This window comes from Anser anser (genome assembly GCF_964211835.1).
Source record: "Anser anser genome assembly, chromosome: Z".
Taxonomy (NCBI): Eukaryota; Metazoa; Chordata; class Aves; order Anseriformes; family Anatidae; genus Anser; species Anser anser.
The window spans coordinates 23173465-23197395 of NC_139723.1; the positions used below are offsets into that span (position 1 = coordinate 23173465).

The 23931-nt window shown below is 39.4% G+C and overlaps 1 protein-coding gene across 5 annotated transcripts in view; it reads right to left on the bottom strand.

Annotated features, from left to right (window-relative positions):
• KCNN2 (potassium calcium-activated channel subfamily N member 2) overlaps positions 1-23931 on the bottom strand; it is a 78693-nt gene that overhangs the window by 14571 nt on the left and 40191 nt on the right. For all 5 annotated transcript variants that reach the window (XR_014577040.1, XM_083818743.1, XM_083818742.1 and 2 more), the window contains one exon: positions 14503-14644. Coding sequence is in view for 4 of the 5 variants with exons in the window: in XM_083818743.1 (XP_083674869.1) it covers positions 14503-14644 (142 nt within the window). In the remaining variant the exon portion in view is untranslated. The remainder of the gene's footprint in view (positions 1-14502; positions 14645-23931) is intronic.

The following is a 23931-nucleotide window of genomic DNA, read 5'->3' on the forward strand; positions in this document are numbered from 1 at the left end:
AAAGAAGAAGATTATATTAGTATTTAGGACACTAAAAAGTTCCTTAGGATTTTCTTTAGGGCCTGAAAATAAAATTATCATAAATTTAGTATTTAATCATTTTAGTATACTTCCCTGTTGTCTTTTGAGCATTCGTTGATTTTTTTCCTACAGTATTTCTGCTTCTCTTATTAACATAAAAAATAGCACACAAGCATTATTTCAGCAAAATCCGGATGAAGAAAATACCAAGTTACTAATTTGTGCTGTGTATATGTATGCGTACACATGCATATGCACAGACATGCATGTTCATAACAGGACAAAGTCGCTAGGTGTCAGTTTCTTTGAAATGGCAGTATCTTTATCAGCATCACAGTATTTTATTTTTCTGTGGAGGTGAGGAAGAGAGAAGAAGAATTTGGCTAAAATGAGTCAGGTATGGAGAAACAGTATGTATTATACAAAATCTCAAGGTATCGTTTACTCTCTGACGCTATTACAAACATTACTACTGCTGTTTTCATGTTTTGTCTTTTTAATTAAACAAACAAAAAATGTTCTTAAAAAAATAAAAATCACATTAAATATACAAGGCTGTGTTCACCACATCTAGTTGTTATTGCACCTGTGTCAGTTACTCTCCAGTGTAAAGCAGTCTCTTGTTGCACATTGAATCCTACTACACTTTTAGACACAGTGTTCTTCCACTCTTTCTGTAGTTCTCCCATTAATTTACTCTCTCTCCATTCCTCCCCACTCCCCCATGCCTGCCTTACTATCTCCAGAAGATGCAGACCAAATTCCTGAATCTAACTTCCAAATTACAAATTCCACTACTAAATACACAGAGAATGGAAAATGAATTAACTCTCTGGAACTCCTTATTCACATGGTGTCCTCAAAAAAATCAATCTGCCCTCTCTACTTCCTTACTGAGGCACCCAATTAATTTTGTGAGAGTGTCCAATTAATTAATCTCCACTGGTAGATTGTTCCAAGATATTCATCTGCTTCCTCACAAGGACCTGATCCTCTGCTATTAGTTCTTACCTAGCCAAGTTTCTATCCCCAACTGCCCTCAACATTCCCTTGAACACATCCCTTATAATTTTGCTGCATTTCCCCCTCCAGCTTCTCTCCTGTCCTCCGTGCCAACCTTTTAAGCTTTGCTGTGCCTTCTCCCCTGTGCTCCATCCCTATGCTGACTGAAGTTCACAAACATTTATTTGAAGCCCCACTCTCTCTTCATGAGATAAGGGCAAAATGGGGCTATAACTAAACCTTTGCTTTCCCATATCCCACTCAGAAACAAAAAGGCAGAAGACAGCCAATGCAGCTTAAGATTGAGAGTTTCAGAAATGCTGAGAAGAGAAATGGGCAGGAGCTGCTCATCTGTATGCCCTACCTCCTCAGAAAATAGACAGCTCTTCTTCAGTCTCCTTACTGTGAAGGAGTGCAGGAAGGAATTACTAAAATGCAGAATACTTCCCTGTGTGCAAAAAAATAAAAATATGGCCCCATAAAATAGCAAGGAAAAAAAAAAAAAGAAGAAGAAAAGAGGAAAAAATGAGAGCTTTTGGTCCACTATGTCAGGATAACCGGGGTCAAATGTTGCTCCAATGACATAATTTGAATTCTGCCTGCTTACAGCAAGAATGTTAAAATGGGATGAGGCTGTTAATACAAAGTGGCCTGCTCACCACTGGCAAAGTGGCACAAAACCGCTGTTTATGCTAAATAACCAGGGAAGAAAAATAATAGACACCCTCTTCCCCCACACACACCCAAAAATAAAAAGGACTGGAGGAATGGTGACAGATGAAAGGAATTTGTTTGAGTTGAAATTATCGCAGACTTTTGGGACTAACTCTCATGCCTCTTTAAAGTGGCACCAGAGTTATAAGGGCCAAAATCTGCTAAAGACAGTAGCTTTATATCTCACGTGAAAGACAGCACCTGCAACAGTAAAACAGTGTCACTGGCACACTGTGAAAGCCACTTCTATGCCACAAATGGGCTGCTATCTTCCTCATCACCAGAACAGCTTACTGCAACTGCACGGTGTTCTAGATGCAAACTGCACTCTTGACTTTGTGGATTACGATGGTTTTCAGTATACAAGAACGAGATCTTTTAGCATCTCTGCACAAGAGAAAAGAAGTATACTCTTTGTATGTTTACCTTTTGCAGTAACTTGAAGGAAACCAAATTATACTGATTCTATGAACAACTATCAGCTTACAGAGATAACTCTGAAATACTACCTAAAGAACAAAATTCTAATTAATATTTTATATTACAGTGCTCTGTGCTTTTACACAGCTTACCTAAAGATTTCAGCATCCTTAAAAATTCTCATAAAGTGAGAACTATTCCAAATTGCAGAAATGAAATGGAGGCAATACTGTTGCTTTAAGATGGAAGCATCATAAGCATCATGCCTGCTGTTTTTGAATAACCCAACTGGCATGAAAATCAGTAACATGAATTCTATAAATTCCTGCTCAGTTGCCCTTTTTTTTTCTTTCATCAATACTTCAGAATGCAGAAGCCACTTTCTTATTAAAATGACTTAGGCTAAGTAAAAGCACCATGTTATTTCAACTGCAAGAAGGGCTCTTTTGAGAATAAAATTCTAAAAAAGTCTTATATTTGATTACTGCATTTTATAATTTCCAACATCATTCTTTCCAACATCATTCTTTTTATCCTGTTTTGAAGTAAATAAACTAAATTACTGCTTCAAGCTCCTGCCTAACTTTCAGGGGAATTATATATTATCAAAAGAAAATGAAAAGGGCAGGAATATGCATATTTTCAAGTATTAAGGCAGTGATTAATTCTATTTGGACCTTGTATTCCTCAGTCAGTCCCTGTCTTTCTCTTCCGTTATTGAGTTATCTCAGTTATTTTGTTTTGGTAAGCAGACCAATTTTAAGGACACTTAGGACTTACAGTATGTCCACACAGTTGGGGGGAAAAAAGAACGAAAGAATATTTGTAACATTCCCTCATAAGTCCTTTGAAACATTATCTAGAGACATATACATCTGAAATCCACTGAATTCCACCCCACTGAACAGTCCATTCAAAGCGTGGCTAAAATGATGCAAAAGCAAATGTCAGATTTTAAAGAATTAAAAAGCATCAGTTTGTGCTAGTTAGTAAATGCTCATAACTATGTACGACAGAAAGTTCTGATTTAGGACTATCCCACAAAGAAGGGAAATAATGACCAAAATATTAATACATTTGCTGACTATTCAGATTTCTAACGCTTTGAGGAAAATTTAAAAAACAGATAATTCAGATTTCATAGTTTCTCAAATCTGCAGAAAAGTTTGACACGATCTCACCCGTGAAATGAAGCATTATACAGTTACAAGCTGTGTTGAAAGGTACCAACATAGCTGTTAAAAAACACTAACTTTGTTATATATGTTAAAAAACAAGTAATATGTACAGTGTAAGCAAACTAAGCAAGCCGAAGTGAAGGCTTAACTGTGTTGCTAATTCACTCCATTTATTGGAAACTTGCAAGTAAGTAATATCAGATAACCTTTCAGCAACTAATTTCTTTCAAGTACTAAGTGAAAAAAGGTTTTCCAGCAACCATGAAGTTTAAAAGCTGAGCATCCTGAATTTTTCTGCTTTCCAGAAAGATGTACAGGCTGAACAAAATTATCTTATAAACAAGGAGCAGTCCCAAACAATCACCCAGTTGAAAATTGGCTTCTCTAAAATGACAAGAACAAGACTCCACCAATAAGCTGCATAAAGCCTATTTTCTGTTTAAAATGATCTGAAGTTGAAGTACACAGACCTCATCCTGAATGCATACCGTATCTTGATTGATATGAAATAGTTTCTGTTGGTCTTTGGTAAAAGCAAGAAGTCTGAAAACAAATATATGACACATCCTCAGTCTTTCAACTGGGCAAAGCAACAAACACCCGCTTGGATTTGACTGAACAGTGGCATCAGATCTCTTCTGTTGATGTAAAACTTGCATTTCTGAGTAGTACGATCTTGAAGCATAAGATTTATAGACATGTACACTGGTCAGAACTCTCCTTGACTGTCAACCTTTTCACTGCTGTCCTGTATGAAAACATTTTGATATATCTGCAGACAACTTCAAGACATTCTTCATATCTTTATTCTAAACATGCTGTTCCTGTTCAGGACAAAGAATGATGATTGGGAAGGATGCCATCCAGAGGGACCTGGACAGGCTGGAGAAGTGGGCCCATGAGAACCTAATGAGGTTCAACGAGGCCTAGTGCAAGGTGTTGCACTTGGGCTGGGGCAATCCCAGGTATTTATATAGACTGGGAGAAGAAGAACTTGAGAGCAGCCCTGTGGAGAAGGACTTGGGGGTCCTGCTGGACGAGAAGCTGGACATAAGCCAGCAGTGCACGCTTGCAGCCCGGAAGGCCAACTATGTCCTAGGCTGCATTAAAAAAGAGGTGGCCAGCAGGGAGAGGGAAGTGATTGTCCCCCTCTACTCTGCTCTTGTGAGACAGCACCTGGAATACTGCATGCAGGCCTGGGGCCCCCAGCACAAGAAGGATGTGGAGCTCTTGGGTCCAGAGGAGAGCCACTAAGATGATCAGATGGCTGGAGCATCTCTCCTATGCAGAAAGGTTGAGGGAACTGAGCTTGTTTAGCTTGGAGAACGCCCTGGGGAGACCTCATTGCAGCCTTCCAGTACTTGAAGGGAGCGTATAAATAGCAGGGGAAACACCTGTTTATATGTGTTTATATGTGTTGATAGTGTAGGACAAGGGGGAATGGTTTTAAACTAAGACAGGAGAGATTTAGGTTAGATATTAGGAGAAAGGTTTTCACTCAGAGGGTGGTGAGGCACTGGAACAGGTTGCCCAGAGAGGTTGTGGATGCCCCATCCCTGGAGGCATTCAAGGCCAGGCTGGATGCAGCTCTGGGAAGCCTGCTCTAGTGGTTGGCAACTCTGCCCAGAGCAGGGAGGTTGAAACTAGATGATCTTTGAGGTCCATTTCAACCCAGGCCATTCTATGATTCTATTATTTAAACTCAAATGTTCACGTAGGTAAGCAATAGTCCATGAAAGCTCTCCTTAGCTATCTTCTTTGCTGCCTAGAATCCAGACAAGGTTGCATTGATGGAAATAATATTGTGTGGGGTTATTTGACTCACGTATGTACTTAGATACTTGTTAAACACTTGTAGGCTAATTCTTCTCCTCAGTTACACAAGCCTAAACAATGACTGATGTTCCTTAGAAAAGTGGAAGATTGGCCCCAGAAAAGAGGCACTGTTTTTTTAACGTCAAGCCCACACAATTTTAAAACAGCAAGAGACAAAAGGTGAAATTAATTCTATTTTAAGTCACAATTAAATTTAGCAACTGAAAAAAATGCTTAAATGTGCCCTCCAGAACAAAGTAACTGTTACCTCATATTTTCTTTCATTTTGCTGTTAGACCTGCAACATTCCCTTCCTGTCCACATAGTTAAAGCTCTCCTCTTGGCACTTAGTTCTGAATTATTGCAAGCCTCCTTTCATCTGCTTTCAAGCAAATCATCCCAATTTTAGTCATATCGGAGACTGCTGCAATGATTTATTTTCTTTGCCCGTCATTTTTGCGCGGTTTTCCATCTATTCTCTTCTCAATGGCATCACATATAGAACATTTGCCCTCAGTTTCAGTATTTTATGACTCTAAGCTCTTCCAGTTCATCAGTATGGAAACCATGTATATTTTGGTTCTGATAATCCCACTTTAAAAAAGCAAACAAACAACAACAACAACAACAAAGTTTGCATTGTCCTTTGATTGACGAAAAACTCACCAAAAACATGTACAAATCGAATCAGGAGTTTCCTTTCAAACTCTGCTGACCGTCATTTTTAGGCTATTACTTACTACAAAGCCTGATTAAACAATACTTTAGATTCCTGGTGTGCCAAAGGATCTCTTGTTTAGATACCACATAACACCTCCTTGTTCCCAGCTCTCTTTGCACTATGAAGATGTTAAGCTGTTCAGGAATTTGGAGTATGTGTTTCTACTGTCTTTATACAGTACTGGTATCAATAGAGGCAGGTGCTTAGAGTACTGAAGTGCTATATTACTGAAGTAATATAAGTAACAATAAATGAAGGTGGTAGGTCTGTATTAACCAACCGTACTGTACACATCATAATACTAGACTTGTCTTTGTCTTTTTTCTCCCTCAGATCCTGTTGGGCTCTGCTGAGGTTATCCATCGATCTTACATGCTATAACAAATGAGATGACTTTAGCAGTCTAATCACAGTCCTCTGTCCTTCCTTTCACTAATACAGCCCACCCTGGGCTTTCTGCTCTTATCACCTGGATTGTCTCAGCAGGCTAATTTAAAGCTACAACAGAGAATTTTACATCATGGCAAACCACAGCAGTCAGTCAGAGCAGCTAGAGGGAAAATCTGTTGTTGCCCAGAGTAACTAAAATCACAGAAATCTTATCTGATGAGTGTGAGGCTACAAAGTTTGGATCAAGATCATGCCTTTCCTACCATTCACAACTGCTAAGACTGAGGTTCACACTGATCCAATATACAGTGACTGCAAAACTGCGGAGTTCAGACTGAGATGTCAATAAAGTCTAGTGCTTGCCATTAGCATTCTTGCAACAGTCCCATGCCAGTGAAAAACAAAGAGAGGTGCTTACAACTCTTCGACCAAACAGTTATGTTTAGGGGTTGCTTTCATTGTCTCTTTCAAAATCCATGACAAGTAGGGCTACCACTGGCTCATAAGCTGCACTGAAAACATCACTTGGTCAGCAGTTTAAAAGCCTGCATTTCAGAGAATGCCTCTGGCATTTCCACTTGGTTCTTTCTTTGGTAAGGCTCCAAAATACATTTACACACAACAGTGAACTGAGAAATTTCTGCAAGTGCCTGGAGGTCACATATATATGCCCAGAGGGTATTATCAATGAGAAAGGAAGTAAGACAGTCTATCAGTGTCTCAGCTGAAAGTCTCCTGGCAGCTTTGGTTTACTGGACTGGAAGTGAAATGCAGTCTTTAGCGCTGCAGTTGTCACAAAAATGTCCTGCTATACTTGCCTGTATCTGAAAGAAGGCAGCTGCCACATTTCTTGCTCATTTCCCTTGAGATCCACTGAGGGAGAGAGAAAGTCCGCTTTGCAGACATATGGCTCTGGTGGGAAATTTAGCTCTGCACCAGAAAAGGCACAACATTCTTCCTGCTGCTCTGTATAAAATGAAATCCTGTAAGAATTTAAACAGATACTCTGCTCATTTGGCTTTCTAAAAGGTGGACTTAGAGGACCACTTGGGAAGGGGAAAAAAATAATCTTGTTCGAAGCAAAAAAATTCTCCAAAACAAGCAATGCAAAAGTCGAGGGAGGAATCCATCCACAAGACAGACAGAGGCTATGGAAATGGTGTTGCATAAATGCATTTTTGCATTTGTCATTGTGTACTGGGACAGATGTGTAACCTTGCAACACTGAAACAAAGTAGGATGGGTAATAGGACAACAATTATACCATCTCAGCCAAAACTGTGACCTAAAATAGTTTTGCATTATTTATACTTTCATATATTCAGTATTTGCCTGGCTACTATTGTCTTCAGCGGAGGTTTTCTGCACCACAGCTAGAATTTGGTTGGAACATGTAAATTTCTCAACTACACAACAGCAGATGAATGGATTCTTTACTTCCAATTAGTCTGTAAAGTTCTGGCAATGTTGCAAAAACCAAAGAAATAATAAACATAATGAGGAGTATTACATGTCATACACAAAAAATGAAACAGATTAAATACTCCCAGACAGTAGTGGGTAGTGGTGGTGGGGATGAAGTGAACTGTTCTTTAGTAATGCAAACTGAGTACGGGGAAAAGCTTCTGGGACAGCACAGGAAACATTTCCTAAAAAAAGCAGTCTGGCTTCTGTAAGTGAACCTAAAAATGACAGTAGTGCTAGTTCAGACGAGCACAATGACAGAACGCACCACGATATCTGGGCTCCTGTGAAACTGTCAGTGGTCTTAACAGCTGAAAACACGCTGGCAAACACGACACTGCCTGACATGCAAAAAAACCTTTCTGCTGAGCAAGGAGGTGTTTTCACTTAAGCAGCAGGCCAACCAGCCTATGATGCTGATGGGAAACATTCGTTTAGTAGTTCAGAATGAGACCTACTGATGATGTTCTTGTCCAACGTGTGTGTTGTAAATAAAAAAAAGTTTCGTAATAATATGTATAAAAGTATATTAAAATTCCTTTATTAAATCTGAAGTTATTGCAGATGAAACAAAACCAACTTACATGGTTTAAGAACAAAGTAGAGTTTTTCCTACAACAATCATCAGCTCCAGGCATATTTATGTAAACAAAGATATCATGGGACAATTGCTGTTCATTCCAGTCAGTAACTGACTGCCTTTGAACTTGCTGAAATGCATCTGCAGTTCCTAAATGAGATCAAAGAGGGGAACAGTTCTCCTGTCCTCTGACACTTCAAAAACTTCCCGGATCTGCTGCGAAAGAGGCAGAACTGAAAACCTTCTGTGCTGTGTTGACCTTGGCTGGTCACCAGGTGCCTACCCAATCATCCTCTCGCACTCTCTCACAGCAAGATGGAGCAGCGCAGGGGAACTGCAGGGGAATGGGAGCTGTGGTCAGTCCCTGATGCTTCGTCTCTGCCACTCCGTCACGGTCACTCTGCCCCCGCTCCACGTGGGGTCCCTCCCAAGGGATGCCGTCCTTCCCGAACTGAGCCTGCGGGGGCTGCCCACAGGCAGCAGCTCTTCAGGAACAGCTCCCACATGGCTCCGTACCACGGGGTCCATCCATCCCCCAGGAGCAAACTGCTCCAGCACGGGTCCCCCACGGGTGGGCGGCAGCTCCCCCCAGACCCCCTGCTCCTGCGTGGGTTCCTCTCCACGGGCTGCAGCTCCGGCCCGGGGCCTGCTCCTGCGGGGGCTCTCCATGGGCCGCAGCCTCCTCCAGGCCACATCCACCTGCTCCACCGGGGGCTCCTCCACGGGGGGGCTGCAGCGTGGAGATCTGCTCCGTGTGGGACCCATGGGCTGCAGGGGGACAGCCTGCTCCACCAGGGGCCTCTCCACAGGCCACAGGGGAACTTGTGCTGCGCGCCTGGAGCAGCTCCTGCCTTCCTGCTGCACTGCCCTTGGGGGCTGCAGGGCTGGCTCTCACCTCTCTCTCCCAGCTGCTGTTGCCCAGCAGTTCTTCCCCTTCCTTAACTCTGCTCACCCACAGGCCCACCCAGTGTCACTCCCCAGCTCAGCTCTGGCCAGCAGCGGGTCCCTTTTGGAGCAGCTGGAGCTGGCTCTGCTCTGACATGGGGCAGCTGCTGGGCTCTGCTCACAGAGGCCACCCCTGCAGCCCCACCACCACCAAAACATTGCCATGTAAACCCAATATGCCTTCTGAAGGTGTTTTTTTTTCTTTTACTTTTTTCGTAATTCTAAAGAGAGTTACATCTTCCAGATTGTGTTTACTTAAATGGAAGTAGAAGACAGCCTCTGCCATTCTCTCACACTCCAGATTACTGTTCTCATCACTGCTGCTTTAGGGATCACTCTATGGAGCTACTCAACTTTTTGATCGTTTATTTTTCCTTTACTTCAGTTAGAAATTTCATGACAATAAGCCATTGACCTAAAATAATCCAGAAGTATGTTTTGTTCCTGAAAAAAGTTTCCATTTTGACAAACTTGTGTGCTGGAACAACACTAATAGAGGAGCTGAGGACTTTCTGACCTGCACAACTTTTTCTAGTTCGAACACTAAATAATTCAAACACCATTAACTGTCTTCTCCATTTTATGTTTCTGCTTGATACACTGTCCAGCTATATGCTATTATGTTAGAAGGAATAAAAAGAATCTGTTGTGAACCCTGACATCACTTACGTTAATTATTGAATTTTCAGAATCAATTTAATTAAATTCTACCATATATTTGAAATGTAGACCCAAAACACTATCAATTCACATGAAAACCTTTTTGTATATTCCTGGACTTTCAGGGAAATAAATATAAACAAAGCTGTGTTCTACATTTTTGAAATTCCTCCAGTAGGCTTCTCATCAACAGAACTATTCACAATATTGCTCTCACCTTTTTCCACCAGGCACTAGACATGGTAAAAATATTACACATTGATAACCAATGTACAAAATGCTCTAGGTAAATCTTTAAATGGCAATACAACCTATTATTCTTATACTGTTATTATAGAAAATTGACTCTTTTCTATCACTTAATAATACAAATCTAGCCAAAAAGCAGCATATTGGTCTTAATCATACCTTTTCAGCACTTTGAGTGTAATTCAAAGTACATTTCTGTGTTTCATAAACAATTATGTGTTTCTGCAACTCATTACAGAATTAAATATAAAGATTTTTTTTTAAAATCCCAGAATGTTTTAGCCACCATTATGCAAAATCATTTGTGACCTTTTAGTAAATTACCCATAAAAATTCTAAAAAACAGTTTTCATATTACACTGCTCCAATCTTGTTTAACTTCTTTTTCTTTACTTTCAGCAGCCAATGTAGCCAATGTTAACAAGACAGTTAGAATCTCATCTTTTTTTTTCAATCTAGAAAGTATTAAACTTCAAAGATGTTACAATTCAGATTTTGCTACCAATAAAAATCACAATTAAAAATGACATTATTCTAGATGCCACGTTCCTGACATAGGCAGCCCTATGTTGATAAGAACTGTGTGAGTCTGATATAAAACTGCATGCACAAACAAGACAACTTAACCATAGATAAGAGTCCCCTTTTCTCAGAAACACCTAATCCTCTTGATTTTTTTGGCACATGTAGGATAGGAATTGCAATTCTTTTAAACTAAATGCAAATTTCCACATGTACATTAAAAGTTGCAGCATGAGATGTTTTAAAATGGGGTCTAATTCATTTTTAATTCACCATTTAAAACTTATAAAAACTGGCATCCCTAGGGGCAGATAGTACACACTGACTATATTGTGACTACTCAGATTAGAATTCTTCAGCTATACAAATGGAGTTCACATACAATGGTTGGAAGATGCTACTTTCTAGATGAAACATTTAATCTTGCCCACCTCTATGATATAAGTTTAAGAAAATCTTCACAACTTATTTCTTTTATGATCTTAATGATCTCTTCAGAGTTCTCTTCAATAACTGAACCATTTAATGCTGCAATTTTGGCAACAGCATGACCAAGCCTCTGAAAGAACAGCTATTTCATCTAAAGCAATCTTCATCCAACCTGTAGCCAACCACTCTGTGCATCCTGTGACAGGACAATTGCAACTTATCCATTTTATTGTGGCAAAATTGGTTTGACCTACTAAGTTCTTCATGTCTTCTAACGGCTGGCAGCTAGCCCGTTAGGAAAATTCTGCACCCTTATCTCTGCATCACACAATCAATGCACAAGCTCACAACATAACGCTCAACAGAAAAGGAAAATTCCTTCTCAAACCTTGAAGCAGATCCTTTTATTTGCAGTCATAAGAATGGATCGCTATTATTTCGTCTTGCATAAATTAAAAAAAAATACAAAGGCCTGTAAAAATTATCTAAAAATAGTTATTTGCTAGTCATTGTGGCACAGATTGCATGGAATTACTACAATGCATCAGAAAGAGGCAATTTTGCTTTTTCCAACTGTAATGATTCTTAACAGCGACTAATAGACCCCCTGCTCTCACACAAGACCAAGAACTACTCAACTTTCTCTGTATTCTTCATACGACTTCAATAGGTAATTCATTCATTACAATTCTTCCCATCTTACAGTCAACAGTTACACATCTTCCAATATCTTCTCCCATTTGCCCCTTTAACTTCTATCTATTTCTACTTCCCTTCTCCAAATTTTTGCTATCTTCACTATAATCCTCACAAAGTAAGGAAAAGTTGGCAAACCACTCCAAAGCCCTGACTCCATAAAGCCATTAAGCGGGTGAAAATGCTGTCTGTTTATAAGCCATTCAACTCAGTACCAGCACAACTGCTCCAACTGTAGTTGAGCTCAGCCTGCTGACTAGGATCTGAGAGGTCCACTTGGGTACTACTGCATATTCAGTGTGCATATTTAGCGATAACCACTGCATATTCAGTGGGTAGAAATAATCCTGCAAGTTGCATGGCATGGTGAAGATGGATGGTATAGGTCTCCCCATCTCTTCTATATCCTGTTGTGGTAGAACATCTGGAACATGGCGCTTATATTTCTATCCATACGTCATTCTCTTGCAGGCCTATCTAATGCATAGACAGCAGAGGATGTGTTTACTATCTGATTTATAGTCTACCTCGTCCATAGTCTACTACTGCTGCCTACAAAAGCCTTAGTGCTTCCAAAGTATCTGCAGAATATTTAATCACAAAAAAAACAATAAAAGATAGGAGGTATAATGTGTACATTGTACAAGCTTAATTTCAAAGGAATAAATCTTATTTCTGTTGTGAAAAAGAAATGTCTTGTGTGTAAACAATACACAGTAACCAGGACTTCATTTTTGCTCCCAAGCAATGGAAACAACTGCAATAAATTATTTTACATCTGAATCCAAATGGTGTTGTCAAAAGCAAAATGACAAATGCATCCTAAAATTTCATCTTCTATCTGGTTCATTCACAGGTGTGTAGGATAACATCTGCAATAATCTATAGTCTGTTTTTGTGATTTTATTTTTACCTTGTTTTCATCACCATCATCATCATAAAATCAAAAGTGTACCTACAGCTATCAAAATTATTGTTTGGATGCTGCTATCATTTACACTAGCATAAACTTAATAGCAGTGTGAAACTCGTGGATGATTAGTATCAATACTACTATTGTCACTGCACTTTTGCAGAGTGTTGAAGCTCCTATGATTTCTGTTACTGTACTTTTTTTATACTGAAATGCAAATAGTGCAGAACTTGAGTTGAATATGAGTGCATACTCAATGCGAGTTAACCTAGAATTTAGCTGCTGCTGTTCAGAAAGCCTAGTCAGAGATCATAATGAGGATGAATAATGATCTGATTCCTGCATCTTGAAGTATTTTCTTCTTATTCCTAAACACTGCTTGGGAAGAAGAAAAGCATTATGACAGGGCTCTGCCCCCATTCTGCATATCCCTTTGGCAATGTATACTGCTTGTCCTCCTTTTTTCCTAATGAACTTATGACCACTTTTTATTCTCTCTGGCATCAAAATGCAGCTCAGAATGAGGAACAAAAGCAAATACTCCAGAAGATGGCAGATTTGAGCTTAGTCAACAGCCTTTATAAAAGCCGCCTGAGTCATTCCTCTGCTTTCAGCCTGTACCTTCCAACTAAATTCAAACTCTGTTTTTAAAGAGATAAGCATTTGCCACCACCAGCAAAATGCACTGGAAATCTTTCTTTCGAAAGGTCAATGACCTGAAGCCTGTAACATGTTAAAAAAAAAAAAAAAAACAACAGGAAAAACTGTAAAACATTACAAAACACCTTAACCTATTTTACTCTTTGGACATAAAATACACTCTTACAAACAACAAATTTGCCAAACACCTGTTTAAAAGGGAAAACTGTTTGCTACCATTTGTTGTCAGCCATAATCCCAATATACCTGTTTTAACAGAAGGTAAATACTGGAGCTGCATCGCTTATCATCAATGGCAAGATTTCAGAAACATGTACACATTTCACTGTCATATATGGCATATATGATGCTTATCTCATTCACAGGGATATTTATACAGGAGTCAATATAAATAAAAGTGGCACAGTCATGGGCTTCTTCTGATTTACTATAGCTGTGCATAAATTTCCTAGACATTATAATGTATCATCCTACTTCCTGCCTAACTTTGACCAAATGGTGCAATACTGAAAAAATTTAAAACACGCATTCAGAACAGCTAATAAATATATATTGAATGTGCATGGACCAACAATTGCTGCACTGTATTACTGTTAACAAAAACTCGTACTGTGAAAGTTGCACTAGATAGGTCCACTTAAAGCAATGGAATACTATGTATAATATATTAGACTTATAACAAATAAAACTACGTACAAGCAAAATGCTTTAGCAGACTAGCAGCCATTGTGTTTCTATGTTTGTGACTAACTTAATTTTAAGAAGCAAAAGTCAGAAATGTAGATTCATTATTACTAGTAGTCCAATTACAAATGTCCAAAGATAACTGAGAAGATGTGATGCTTTAAAATGTAATGGAAGACTCTTAAGATTTTGAAGCTGAAAATTATGTCAGGGTGGAATTTGTTTCCCTGTATTTCATTACACAGCTATTAAGTTTTACCTCAAGAGGAAGAAAACCCTCTATTTCATTACCATGGAATGAAGGGCCATGGGAATGGTGCAAGTAAGTCTATATCCTACACAGGCTAGCAAATTAATATTTCTTTACGACCACCACAAGTTTGGGGATTAATTGCGGCTAACAATCTCACATCCAATGAATAAAGTCAGAAACACTCACCATGATTCCAGTGAGTAAACAGACTCCTTTCCCACAGTATGTATTAGGTACCATGTCACCATATCCAATGGATAGAAAAGTTATTGAAATCAACCACATTGCTCCAAGGAAGTTGCTAGTAACATCCTGTTGATCGTGGTACCTGGAAAGAAAAAGAAAACAAATTCTTTACCATGCAAATTTCTGTTATTTTTTTACTCCGTAAGAAAAAAATCTCAGTAACTGCTCATACAGCCATTTCTGTATCCTACGGTTAATTATTTTTAAAAGCAGCTATAAAGAACTAAATAAAACTCAAATACAAAGGCATCAGTAGTAAAGAAACTGAAGACAAAACAATAGCACAAGTAGTACAGATTTTCTGGAAATTTTATATTTTAGTATTCTGTTACTAATATAAAATAGCAGAAAAATAGCAGAAACTGTAATATACCAGGATACAAAGTTTTTTAACAGAACTTCTTCATCAGGTGTACCAGTCCTGATAATCCTCTGCAGTGGCATAAGACATCAGTCTGTTGCAGGCTGAGGCATATAAGGAAGTCAGAAAAGGTTGTATGGGCAAGCAGAAATCAGAGCAAAACTCCATCTCCTTTGCCAAACAAGTAAGTCTGTGATCAGGAATCTAATAATGAACTACTGTGTAATGCTTTATTAGAAAACCTAGTATCTTCCCTCTCCTTCAGCACGTTCAAGATAAATAGTATTGTATTCCTCATCATTACAAGATCCTCACCATAAATATAAGAAAACCTCTATTCAGTGCTAAGTCAGCTAATTAAATGTAATTTCCTGATGTGCCATTTGTTGTCCTAGTTTTAATATTCTAATGGAATACATTCATTTTCTCCTTCAAAGAAAACAAGTTCTGATGAATAAGCTAGTCCTCACATGACAGGTACAGCTAATCAACTGGGAAGCCATAATGACACATTTTAGGAATAAAAACTCTTGTCAACACTCAGCTTGCAGGGGAAAACGCAGCCTAACGTAGATGGAATCTTGCTCCCTGTTCAGAGCAGCTCTGCAGCTGTCTGTGACAGCTACTGCAGCCTCAAGGTTGCAATAACCCCTGCAGCTACTGCGAAGCCTCAGGTTGGTTATGCATGCTGCTGGATCTTCACAAGTATTATTTTATTCATTCTCCAAAACAGCAGGTCACAGAGTACCGCCAGAGAATTAGTTCTGTAAACAACCTGCTTTTGACCACCAAAATAACTGCTTCAGTCATCCTCCTTCCTGGACCTCACCCTTAATGCTGGAGCAGACAGGAATGCTGAGTGGGCAGAAAGCAAGCTCAGGAAAATCCCGTATTCTCTCTCTTGCAAGATATTTGCTCTAACTATCTGCAAAATGCCTCCATTCTTTTCTTAAATTCCCACCTCTGCCCGGATGGTAACAATAACCCGAAAATTCTGCTTGACAGACTACAGCAATGTCTCCAAAACACTCTGTTCCACTGTTTGCCTGTACCCTTCTCTCTGTTGGCATCAGTGTTGTCCTTCTCACACACTTCATGCAAGCTTTTGAAGATTTTTTGTTCTGCATCTAGAGCAATGCAGGAATTATCCACATTTGGAGATCTAAGGAGATCTAAGGATGAGAGTGATAGAAATACGGATAGTCACAACAACAGCAACGGTAGTAACAACAGCACAACAGCAAACTTGATCTAACTCATCACCATGAAGTTCTGCACAACAAAAAGAGATCTGACATTGTGGTTTTTTGTTTGTTTGCTTTTTTGTTTTGTTTTGTTGTTTTTTTCCAGCCTGCACTGCAGATGCCAGATGTTACAGATTTTAGTTTTCACTTAACAGACTTAGGTATGAAATAGCTAATGTCTATGAAATATATGGATGCAGAGAGACAGAGACATATTTATCCCATTCAGGAGGCAAAAAGAGAGCCTGCACATCATGCAGTTCTCTACACAGTATCACATATGTGATATGACCAGAGGCTTTGGACAAGCTTCAGAGAAGTGACCTAAAGCTACAACACACAGTATAAAGCTAGCAAGTTACTTAACTAATAATAAATGCTTATATAAATATTTATAAGACATTTCCTTAATGCTCATCTTTGGGTTTTGAACCTGGTCATTTCTGTACTTCAGACAAAACACAGTTTAACTACAAAGATAAAAATACAGTGCAATGCCCTTCGTTTTTCCTATATTTTGTCCAAACTGTTACATCCTTTAAATTTTCAGCCCTACATTGTGATACTTGTAGAAATGTTGATGTGACAGAAAACAGAACATTCAAATACAACTCAGTAAGTCTGTGAAATAAACACCTGTTTCACATAAAGAATACAAAAACCTCTCTCACCTAGTTGTGGTTTTGAGGTTATAGTTCAGTGGTCAAACAATGCACACTATTTAAAAATCATCATCAATATTTATGACTCTATTGAGACCAACACACAAAGAATACATTGTATGCCCTGTATGCGCTCAACTGCTCAAGCGTGGCAAACCATGCCAATGAGAACCCAATCACATCTTTCAAAAACAACAACAACAAAAATACTTATTCTCTCATGACTTTATAGGGAAAGTTGAAAGAGGGGCTTCTCACGTTAAAAATCCACCAGTAAAAGGAGGGTTACTGTCCCAATAATCCCATGGCTTCTATGCCAGATGTACAGGAAGGCGGACAGGTTTTGTATTTTTCTGTTGTCTTTATTGTCTCTAATATCCTCTTTAATATCTTTATCGATGATCTGGATGAGGGGATCGAGTGCACCCTCAGTAAGTTTGCAGATGACACCAAGTTAGGTGCGTGTGTCGACCTGCTCGAGGGTAGGAAGGCTCTGCAGGAGGATCTGGATAGGCTGGACCGATGGGCTGAGGTCAACTGCATGAAGTTCAACAAGGCCAAGTGCCGGGTCCTGCACCTGGGGCACAACAACCCCAAGCAGAGCTACAGGCTGGGAGATGAGTGGTTGGAAAGCTGCCTGGCAGAGAAGGACCTGGGAGTACTGGTTGATAGGCAGCTGAATATGAGCCAGCAGTGTGCTCAGGTGGCCAAGAAGGCCAACAGTATCCTGGCTTGCATAAGAAGCAGTGTGGCCAGCAGGTCTTAAGGAGGTGATTGTCCCCCTGTACTCGGCTCTGGTGAGGCCGCACCTTGAGTACTGTGTTCAGTTTTGGGCCCCTCGCTACAAGAAGGACATCGAGGTGCTCGAGCAAGTCCAGAGAAGGGCAACGAAGCTGGTGAGGGGTCTGGAGAACAAGTCTCACGAGGAGCGGCTGAGGGAGCTGGGATTGTTCAGCCTGGAGAAGAGGAGGCTCAGGGGTGACCTTATCACTCTCTATAGGTACCTTATAGAAGACTGTAGCAAGGTAAGGGTTGGTCTATTCTCCCATGTGCCTGGTGACAGGACATGGGGGAATGGGCTAAAGTTGTGCCAGGGGAGGTTTAGGTTGGATATTAGGAAGAACTTCTTTACTGAAAGGGTTGTTAGGCATTGGAATGGGCTGCCCAGGGAGGTGGTTGAGCCACCATCCCTGGAGGTCTTTAAAAGACGTTTAGATGTCGAGCTTAGTGATATGGTTTAGTGAAGGACTTGTTAGTGTTAGGTCAGAGGTTGGACTCGGTGATCTTGGAGGTCTCTTCCAACGTAGACGATTCTGTGATTCTGTTGTGTTGTTTTGTTTTGTAACGTGTCTTGTGATTTGTGAGTCTTTGTGATAAACCATTCTGGTATGTGCATAAACCCCTCATTTTTGGTAAAATGATGGGAATATACTGTCAAGTGCTATGCCATGTCATCACACAACAGGGCCACTTGGGATCCCGGCCTGAACTAGCCAAGCCCAGAGTCTCCCTTCTCAGTTGAGTGGGAGAAACAACAGCACCTACAAGCTTAGATATTGGCTATACTCTGTCCACCATCAAATTATCACCAAAATACATCAAAACATGAAGAGCACTTTCTTAAAAAAGAAGAAATTGCAATGTCACATTCGTACAGCCGTGAGAAGCACCGAAAAGGAGTGTGGGGGGCATTTGAACTGCTTCATTTTGAGGAGGAGGGCAGACAGCTACTCATCACCCTTCTGACTTGTTTTCAAAGTTACCACAGCTGGAAAGGCTGAACTTCTTCTTTCACGGAGGGAACAGTAAAACGAACAGAGCAGAAATTAACCTTTCCCATGTTTATCTATCAATGCACCTCTACTGCGTGGCACTCAAGCCACCGGATGGCCTGAAACAAGTCATCCACATCATTGTGTTCTTCACTCACTATCGAGACTGCCTCCAGCAGAGCCGAGGTCAGGGACATTGCGTTGAGGAGAAATCCACACTAACAGCTGGAACAAAGCCGTCTCACTCACTGTCAGCAGTCATCAACCTCTGCCAGCATTTCCTCATTCCATCTGGATCGTGAAAGACAGGTTGGATGTAACAGACTCCAGACTGCAACTACAGTTTTCCTAAACTATCCATTCACTCTGTGTCTGAGTGCTATGAAAAACTCAGGAAGAAAATAAGAAAAAGAAATAGTTCCTTTCAGAGATTAAGTTCCAACTAAAGGAAAATCCAGTCATTACTAACCACATTCTAAAACTTAAGCTTTTAGGGATTAATCTTTAGTTAGATAAAGATTCTCATATTTCATAAAGCTTCTGGTTTTGTCTTTTTTATTTGAATCACTACAAAATATTTCATTATCTAAAATCCACTATTCTTAGTCAATAAAAACTTGGACTAGAAACATGGTGAGCCATTTAAATTAGAAGATAAGGGCTAGTATTCAATTGTATTAAAACTACAGCTATATACAGTTTGATGTCCTGGATCACATCCAGCCTCATACAGCAGCAGAATAAAGGGTCATTTAGAAAAGCTGTGTATTCCCCTGAGGTAGGGAAATCCTTGGCTGAAGTCACACAAGCATAGGTCTTACTTATCACTTTTTCCTTCCTTCTCCAGTAAGGAATGTGCTCACAGGCAGGTGGTACTACAGCTACAACTTGCTGCTCTACAAGACAAACCCTCATCCTGTGAAATGCCACCAGTCAGTTCTCACCAACCAGCATGTATTAGTCCTGACACAACTCTAAATTCAGCCAAAATTAGCTGAATGATTAGATATGTGCAAAAATATAATGATTTGATTCCTTCCCAAGCCAAACTGAGTTGGACTTTTACCATTCATCTCAGGAAGGCATAAATATACTACTCGACTGTTTGGGTTGTCAAAGCGGTATTCCAGAATCTGTATCAAACAGCAGTCCTTTTCTTCTGGTTTCACTATCAGATTTGTGATTTTCATTACCGCTTTCCTGCAGAATTATGTGTCTATTTGATAACGTTTCATCTGACTGATAAAACATCTGCTTTTTAGCTACATGGCAGTTGTCACACAATAATATCTTGACATCTAAGTCATGTTCATCTTAGGAAGTAATGAGTAACAAGAAATTAAATATAACATGTAAGTTAACCACCAGCATATTAATTGGTGCTTAGCAGATTTGCTTCAGTTTACTTGGCCTCCACAGCCAGCCTCTGATAATTTTGCACTCTTTGGTTGTGTTTTCTTTAACAAGTCAATGAAAGAACTAAAAAAAATTGAAAAGGTGACCATTTTTCTAGGGACAAAATAGTCTGCTTTTATAGTGACCTAAAGGAATCCCAAGCTTGCAGTACAAAGCCAATCTGGGCAGAGTTTGGTCTTGTCAAACCTTAAAAACTTTTAGACTAATTATGGAAACACGCTCAGCCCATTAAATCAGAAATTTGTCAAGACTCAGCAGAGACACTGATTGATCTAACTAGCTATTACAGCTCTCCCACAGCACCGGGCCATTCTGTTACCAAGTGCCTTTTTAGTCTTTCTTCAACAGTAGCTACTGGCAGGTTGTTTTTTTTTTCTTTTTTTTTTTTTCTGATAATACAATGGTGATAATAGGTCTTTTTATTACTTCCCATTTCCTCCTGCTTTAAAGAAAGACAAAAAGAAAACCATAACTGCTTTTAGAAGAAACAGGAGCACCAACTCCTTGACTAATGAAGTCAGTGAAAGAAATGTTGCCTACCTTCACAAGTTTAGGATCAGAAAGGCTGAAAAGTGGATGTCACAACTGTTCTATTCTCTAACACATCTCTTGACATCCTCCAAATATTTATGCACAGCAGCAAAAATGTTCTTGTCATAAAGCTGTTCCACAGAAATGCAAAACACTATGGCAAATGCCTGGATTTCACAGACAGATTTACAATAGTAGCAGTTCTGAAGCCAACCATAAGCAATCACTGTGATCAATCAGTCTGAGTTGCTTCTACAGGGGTTAACATGCTAACTATTTTTCTTTTAAGAATATTTGTGGGCCATTTATGGAAAACTAATAAATACAACAGTGAAATGTTAAGTGTAATTACATAAGTAGCATATGTGTTATATTAACTTAGATGGACAGAAACAATAAAATTAAAACAAATGATGGGACAGTGAGAAGTCAAAACAAAAACAGAACGGTGAAACTGCATGGTTTAAGAAAGTTTATCATTATTCTTGAATATAAATTGCGCTTTAGACACAGGTGTGGAAACATACATAAGGATTTAAATCCTTAACTGCTTTCAGATATCAGCTTGGACAAGGGGTAAAGAAGTGAAGGCTAATTGCCATTTTTTTTCAAAAGGCACCAAACTTTTATTTGACTACCGCTGGCAAAGTTCTTGCCTTCTTTTCTCAGAGCTGTAAAGAGCTGATGCTCTACTGAATCAGTATACCTGTCTACAGCCTTGGGAGATGTAAACAGCATACATTTTTCCAAGAGAAGCCATTTGGCTGCAAGCATAATGTGAATATACCAAAGGAACTGAAGTTGCCTGCAAGTATTACGTCCATTTTCTTTTTGACCTGCTTTAAATAAATGTGTAAAAGCATGAAGAGAAGCTGCTGAACCAATTCTATAAGTACTGGGAAACTGGAAAACCTGTAAATTTGTGAGAGACAGCAATCCACTAAGATGAACAGTGGCATAGATAGGAGTGCTCAGTATCTGTGCACAAATAGGAACCACTGGGAGTAAAGTGAGAACTACTGCTTCAGGTCTTGGACTATATGAAAATAAATATGTTTACTAAGAAACTTTAAAAATAGTTTGTTCAAAAACTTTTCCTTTGCCCCACTTATGAAACACACACACCCCACTTTTTTTTTTCCAATATAATCAAATTCATTCTCCCACTTCTCAGCAATTTCAAGCTTTTTTTTTTTTGCTTTTTTTTTTTTCTGTCCCCTCATCCCTCCTGCAGTGGCATAACTGAGGTCAAATTTTCTCTCTCTTAAGGTCAGCAGCAAAACTCCTATTCACTTCAGTGGGGCCAAGATTTCTATGTTTTTGTGTATGTGTTTGTCTGAGTTTCTGCTGATCATCCCCTAAAATGTTGCCAGCTAGTGTTCCCATGCTTATTGATTTCAGAGTTCTTACTCTGCCATTGTCTTCGCCTCACGTTTTGGATGCCAAGAAAGCCCCGCTGTTACTAGTATGATTATGTTTATCAAGAAACATCCTAATAAAATTGCTAAGCTAATTAAACTAAAAAGAAAATTTGATGTTTTTCCTCTTCAACATTTCGAAACATAATAATGAAATGAAATGCTCATTTGGGGATTTAGACTTAGGTAATAACATATATTTACTTCCAGTATGCTCATTGTGATTCAGTAAAATAACAAACTAAAGATCCTGGAAAGCTACACCATAAGTGTTAAACCAGTCAGATCTCCAGTTACCTCCTGAAGATCTGAATGAGCTCTGCTGGCTCTACATTCAGCATGTCTGCAGCAGGGTTTCTTTTAAGAAAAAAAGAGCAGAACAAAACAAAAAATAAAAACAAAACAACAGAGAAACACTTCCTGGAGTCATCCAGCTGTATCCACTCTGAGAAGCAGCACCCATACTCCTGCAGCAACTTATAAACAGCCTCCACTTTCCTTCCACCTCTTGGTACATTTCTTCAGTGTCTATACTGCTGACTGACTGAACAAAAATACTAGTAAGAGCCAAAATGATCTTTCAGACTTTTTTTTTTTCTTTCTTTTGGTCTAATTTACTGGAAGTTTTACTGGAGATTTAGCATTCTTAATCTTAGAAAGCACAATTTCAGTGCTTCCTTAGACTCCATCACTGGCCAAATAAAAGTAATAATCACCACCCAGAGTCTGCCATTCCTTTCTTGGACATATTATTTTGTCCGTCCATTTCTGCTTACTAGTCCAATGCAGCATAAAGAACTCCATTTGTTTTTAGATAAATAGCATAGTGTGGTTTACTAGTGAAAATACACATTAATGATAGTTACAATACCTAATCAATTTGGCATATAACCATGAGCTATATAAACAGTCTTAAACATATTAAAAAGCACGTGATACTGTATTTGCCCCATGCTTGTTGATTTTAATATTTCTTGCCTGCGTCAAAACTGCAGCATTTTTACCAGTTTTAAATTAGAAGAATTACAGAAATTCTATATAATTAAAGAAATTAATGAAAGTGACAGGAAAATAAATAAAAATTTTACATGTTTAGCTGTAACACATTTTAACATCCACCTGCCAAAATTATTCAGTGGAAATACCAGCACCGAGGGTATTCTTTTTCTTTGAACAAAGCTACTGAAAAGATCTTTTTCACAAAAGCTGTATACTATTTGGAAAACAGAATTCCTAAGCTGAGTCATTGAAGAAGGGAGAAACAGGCTAAACAGAGATAAAAGGAGGTAGCATTATGTACGTGGTATTATATACACGTGGTATTTTCTCAGTACGATGGGAGATCTAGATTTCAGGAGGACTCAAAGCTGAATTGGGTTATGTGCGTAACAAGAACAACCAAGATTACAGTAACAAGATAAAAATGTATACAAGATACTCATGTTGAAGTTTCATAGCACAAGGCAAACACTAAGTATCAGGGATTAGGAAGAAGTTATGCCTATTAGCAGGTATGATGGATCTGTTAATCTCTTTGTGATTATCTGATTTAGAGCAAAAGTAATGCTAAAAATGAACAATATAGATATGTGTCTGTAAAAGCGGATGTCAGTTACAATTGTACCTCCTGGCAGGGCTGCAGCATGGCAAGTACCATCCTTACCACCCAGCATTGCAGGCAGGGCTTCAGTCCCTCACAGAAGACAGGAAGCTGGAACAAGCAAGCCAGAGCTAAGCAGAGGAGGCCCACCACGTGGCATAGTGCCACGTACAAGTCTGGGATGTCCTTCCAGGTTTCTGGCTGAGCCTGAGGCCATGTCACACCCCACACCTTCAGCAGAGCGAGATCCAGGCCCATGTCCCCGATTCCGCTCGCAGGGGTTGTGGGCAGAAGCCTGCAGGTCCTCACCCTCACACGGATTCTGGCATGTCCAGCACGCAAATGGCCCTAGGGACCAGGTCACC